The sequence below is a fragment of the Bison bison genome, unplaced genomic scaffold (assembly GCF_000754665.1).
Source record: "Bison bison bison isolate TAMUID 2011002044 unplaced genomic scaffold, Bison_UMD1.0 scf7180017864266, whole genome shotgun sequence".
Classification (NCBI taxonomy): domain Eukaryota; kingdom Metazoa; phylum Chordata; class Mammalia; order Artiodactyla; family Bovidae; genus Bison; species Bison bison.
In genome coordinates, this window is record NW_011494838.1 from 2,361,489 (window position 1) to 2,366,781 (window position 5,293).

Consider the following 5,293-nt stretch of genomic DNA (forward strand, 5'->3'; position numbering starts at 1 on the left):
TGGGTTTGACCCCTGGTCTGGGAAGACCCCACAGGCCTGGTGGCAGCTAAGCCCGGGGGCCACAACTATCGAGCCTGCGCTCTGGAGCCCGGGAGCCGTAACTGCTGAACCCACACACGGCAAACACCGAAGCCCCGGTGCTCTAGAGCCCGTGCTCTGCGACAGGAGAGGCCCCGGAATGAGACGCCCATGCGCCACAACTAGAGAAAAACCCGCCCAGCAAGGCAAAAAAAAAAAAACTACCCTCGGGACAGGAGAAAGTCAAGTGGGCTGGGTGTCCTCATGAGCAGTCCCCAGCCCTGGATGCTCACTGGCCCCAAGCCCCAGGGAGGGCAAGTCAGAGAAGAGAAGGTGCTCACAAGCTTCCCATTTCACCCATGAGTATACTGAAGAAGGGGTCGCAAAGAGTAAGACATGACTGAGCGATGAAACTCAACTGCACTGATACTGAAGACCAGCGAAGTGAAGTGACTTACTCAAGGGCACTCAGTGAGCATGTGGCAAAGCTACGGAGTATAACCCCGTCTCCCGTTTCCAAAGCTGCACACGTCATGGGCCACTAAGGCTGGAACTGTGGCCACCCTCCTCCCCTCCCAGGTCCCTTGCTGACGCCTCACCTTGCAGAGCAAAGCCAGGTCTGACTTGCTGCACTGAGTCCATGAGGGCAAGGGACAAACGGAGTGTGATTGGGTTCCTATTACATCTACACACAGCAAGGAACACAGAACTGGCTGTGACATGATAATGCCATTGTGCCGGGCATTCTGCAGGAGTCATCTGTGAGGGAGGCGTCATTATCACCATCTTACAGATGCAGAGAACGGATGCCGGAAGCAGAGAGACCTGCCTGAGATCTCAAAGCTAGTAAGTGGTGAAGCTAGGTTTCAAACCCGGGTGTAAACGAATGTGTAAGGTCCACATTTTCCCCCAAAGGCAGGTTTGCTTAGAGCCCAGGTCACTAGGGTCATCTAGGATGGGAGGCAGGAACGAACACTGTCCTGAGCAGGGTCAAGTAGAAACGTGTTTTCCCTGTTGTGAGTGGGAGCGCCCTCTGGTGTCCGTTCTTGGTACCAGCATGAAGCCTTTCAATAGCACCCCCTTGGTAGGGCTCAGCAGGACCGCCTTGGTCTTCTCAGAGCCTTGTTTTCCACCTGGCTTCAGAGGCCTTCCAACTGGGAAGCATGTGAGGAAGGGCAGCTGGGGAAGACGATTCAGTGCCCCATGCTCATCTGGAATTGACCGCGGAGGTTGCCTCTTACCAAGTCCATGCCAGGCTCCTCCGTCATGGACATGCAATGTGGTCCCCACAAACTCCTGAGGTCCCAAATCTCATCATCCCACTTTTCAGGCAAGAAAATTGAGGTGCAAAGAGGTCCAGCCCCATGCCCAGGGTCCCAGCTAATTGGTGGAAGTTTTACCCCCAAGTTTGCCCTTCCTGGGACCAGCCTTGCCCAGGTCCACCAGCCCAGGACCTCCTGAGTGTCTGTGGGCAGTGCTCACCCCGGGACCCCACATGTGCAGGTAAAGAGACAGTGGGTCTGAAAAGCTTTTCCAAAAGGTGCTGAACGGACACAATGACCATTTCCATGGATTCCTTAGAGACGAGGAAATGGGAAAATGAGGGAAGAGAAAGACCCTTAACATTTTTTAATACATCTCTAAAATATTTTACTTGTTCAAGCATGTCTTCTATTTTTTGTCCAAAAAAATTAAAAACTTTTCTTTTAAAAAAGGAAAAGGGTTGTTCAATGTCATAAATCTCAGCTCCAATAAATTCTATATATGAATTTATAAATTAAAAGATACAGATTTCTAATGAGTGTGGACAGGCATTTCCTGATTGATTAACTCCTCTAATCTTACTGATCTAGGAAATTGGACTTGGAAAGATCAGTTAATACAAAAATAAAAGCAAGCTCCCAGGAGACATTAGTGAATCTCCAAGCATAAGGGGCAAGGGTTTTTTGTAAAGTTTTACTATTTTTTTATTATTTTTACTTTAATATTTAAGATTGATTGCTGCTTTCTGTGGTCTAATCATTAGTGGACAGAGATTGGCATCAAATTATTTGAACAAAATTTAATGGAATACTTTTTAAAAGCTACTTTCCAAATTAAAGTGAAGACACACACATATAAATATATACATCTATATGTTCATATAGAGAGAGAAAAATTACATACCATTTGGTGTATATCTCCAAGAGTAGAATCATGGGCAACTTTACTTACTAAAAGCCTTATTTCTGTGTTTGACATTTTACAATAAGCGTGTATTATACTTGTAGTCTGAAGAAAGGTAAAAGCTATAAAAATCTACCTTTTAAAAATATGTTAAGCTCTTTATAAAACAAAGAAAAACCTATTGACTGGCACTGATCCCATCCACCCTCTAATTTCTGGGTTCCTTATCTAAAAACAGGAGGGAGGACAGGAAGGACCCAAGGGATTCTGTGGGTTTCCCACTGTGTTCCTCAGGGTCAGGGGCTTCCAGGACTCAGCCCAGCCCAGATTCTGCTGGAACAAAGGGTTTCAGATAACCCAGCTCCTTGGGGTCTCTGGGGTTCTATCCGAAAGTCAAGAGGAGGAAGAGGAAGAAGAAAAAGAGGAGGAGGAGGAAGAAGAAAAAGAGGAGGAGGGATCAAAAACAGTGCATTTGAAGGATCTGAGGGTCACAGAGCAAGATAAGACGGGCGCTAGGAAAACCCTATCTAGGGGCTCTCGTCCCTTCCCTGCCCCTGCTCACACCCCGAGCACAGAACCGGCTTCGAGGAGCAGGCTTTCACAGAAACAAGTCTTGCATAACAAGCTCTGTTCCTTGGAGATCCATAATTGATGAGGGCGCCAGGCCGGGAGCCTTGGGCTGGGCCTGCCGAGGGCAGGGGCGACCAGAGGACTCGCGGGAAGGGGAAAACAGGACCAGCCGTGGACCTCAGGTTCCCACCAAAAGCAGGGCCTTTGAGGACTGAAGCCAAAGGCAGGAGGGGTTGGGAACCCCTCCCCTAGAGCATCCTCAGAGTACGTAGGGTCCAAGAACATCCTGGGAAAATCACCAGAGCAGGGAGGAGACTTGCTAAACATGTAAATTCCTGGGCTCCATCTGAGCTAAGATAAGAGACCAGAGAGTCTTCAAATGTTTCTCTGAACTAGCCCCTTCATATCTGGGTTTAAATCCCAGCTCAATCGCTTACCAGCTCCGTAAGCCGCTTAGTCTGTCCACAAGTTAAGTCGCTGCTGTCCACACAGCAACACCAGGAAGCAGGCGCTGCTGCTCAAGGGGCCTGATAAGTACTTGCTGGAAGGAAGGACGAACAGGGAGCGTGTGCCAGGACCACGCGGAGGCACGCGGCAGGCAGAAGGGCGGCCTCCTGGTTAAGTGCTCCTTCCACCTTCTGCTCTAGGAGCTGCAAAAAGTCCTGGTCTTTCTCCCCGTCCAGGGCCTGGCTTCCTAACTTCTCTCCTTCTGCTGGTACCAGGGCCCCAGAGAAGACTCCAGAAAACGTAGAGCTGGACAGGTCTGTAGAAGGCGCTCTAGGGAGGGGGGAACTGGCCGACAGGGGGCGCTGGGAGGCTCCAGGGAATCCAGCCCAGCTTCACCCAGCCCAGGGCTGAGGCCCAGTTCCCAGGACACACCCTGCCCTCTGCCATCTCTAGAGCTTTCCCATCATCTAATCCCTGGCATGTCAGCTGGGCAGACAGCATCACCACCCGGCTAACACGAAGGAACTGGAGGCCCAGAGATGGACAATGACTTCTCGAAGGTCACACAGCATATCAGCAGCGTGCTGATGCTGCTGCTAAGTCACTTCAGTCGTGTCCGACTCTGTGTGACCCCATAGACGGCAGCCCACCAGGCTCCCCCGTCCCTGGGATTCTCCAGGCAAGAACACTGGAGGGGGTTGCCATTTCCTTCTCCAATGCATGCAAGTGAAAAGTGAAAGCGAAGTAGCTCAGTCGTGTCCGACTCTTAGCGACCCCATGGACTGCAGCCCACCAGGCTTCTCCGTCCATGGGATTCTCCAGGCAAGAGTACTGGAGTGGGGTGCCATCGCCTTCTCCGATCAGCAGCGTAGATGAGGCTTAATACTACCCCGGACCCCTGCTCACGAAAGGCAGATTGGTGTACTGGGAAAAAGCTGGGAGTCAGGAAATGTGGGCTCCAGTTCTGGCTCGGAGGCTGACTTGCTGTTTGATCTGGAGCATTCCTTAACCTCTCTGTGCCTCAGTTTCTCCTCCCTCCCTTAAAATAAGAGGTCTGCCTTCTGATGTTAAGGCCATCAAAGCTTGTGATCCCTTCCCTATGCTGACCAAAGAGAACCCCGTTCCAAGAGGCCAGGCCCCGTGCACAGCATCTTCCAGCTTGCCTTCACCAAACCCTCTCCGCAGGCCTGGAGGGCAGGTGCAAGTGGCTGTCACGTAACCAAAGAGGACAGGGAGGCTCCGGGAGGCCAAGTGGCTGCCGGAAGTCACAGGGCATATTGGCAACAGCCTCCTGGGGCTCCCAGCGTGGCTCTGCTCAGCCCCACCTGACTAGGGGCTGGAGCTCAGAGTCTTCAGAGTTCAACAAACAGGAAGAGAATGGGATCGAGGGTCCCCTTTCAAATATCGAACATAGGCCCCTCTGTTGGCAGGGTCTCAGAACTAAAGGATACAGGCTCAAGCCCTGGGCATGCTAGGTTTGCATAGGGCAAATGCTATACACAGGGCATAGGGCCCCTGTGGCCCACCTTTTACTGCTGGGGCGAGGAGTCCACCTTGTGGAGTGACCGAAAATTTCTTCTCTCAATTTAATAAGAGACCAGAGGCTCAGAGAGGGCGTGTGATTTGTCCAAGGTCACACAGCTAGCAAGGGCCCAAAACTCAAAGCCAGGGCTAGCCAGCTCCAAGGGCTGAGCTCTGGCCTGTCTGCCTACACACCCGCACGAGCCTGAAAGCTGGACGGGCAGGAGTGAGCCCGGCCAGTGGGGCCTCTGTCCCCGCTGCCCAGCACCCACCTTGTACTTGAGGCCGGACTTGAAGTAGCCGAGGAAGGTGGCCGACTCGAAGCCCTGGACCTCGCGGTGCTGCACAGCCCGGCCGTTCAGGTAGTCGTCCAGCTGCACGGTGAAGATGGCGGCTGCCCCGCTCTCGTCCTGGCTGCATTCATTGCCTGCGGGACGTCAGAGGACATGAGCCTGGCTTCCGGCCAGCGGCCCCAGCTGCCCACAGAGGAGGCGTCTGGAGCCCCTGGCAGTGCCTGAGCCTGGCTGGAGAAGCCAGGAAAGGCCCTGTCTCTTGTGAGCCTCACTGAATC

The 5,293-nt window shown here is 52.5% G+C and overlaps 1 protein-coding gene across 1 annotated transcript in view; it reads right to left on the reverse strand.

Moving 5' to 3' along the window:
* GSN (gelsolin) overlaps window positions 1-5,293 on the reverse strand; it is a 29,597-nt gene that overhangs the window by 24,106 nt on the left and 198 nt on the right. The window contains exon 2 of the mRNA XM_010848447.1: window positions 4,995-5,149. Within this exon, the coding sequence (XP_010846749.1) occupies window positions 4,995-5,149 (155 nt within the window). The remainder of the gene's footprint in view (window positions 1-4,994; window positions 5,150-5,293) is intronic.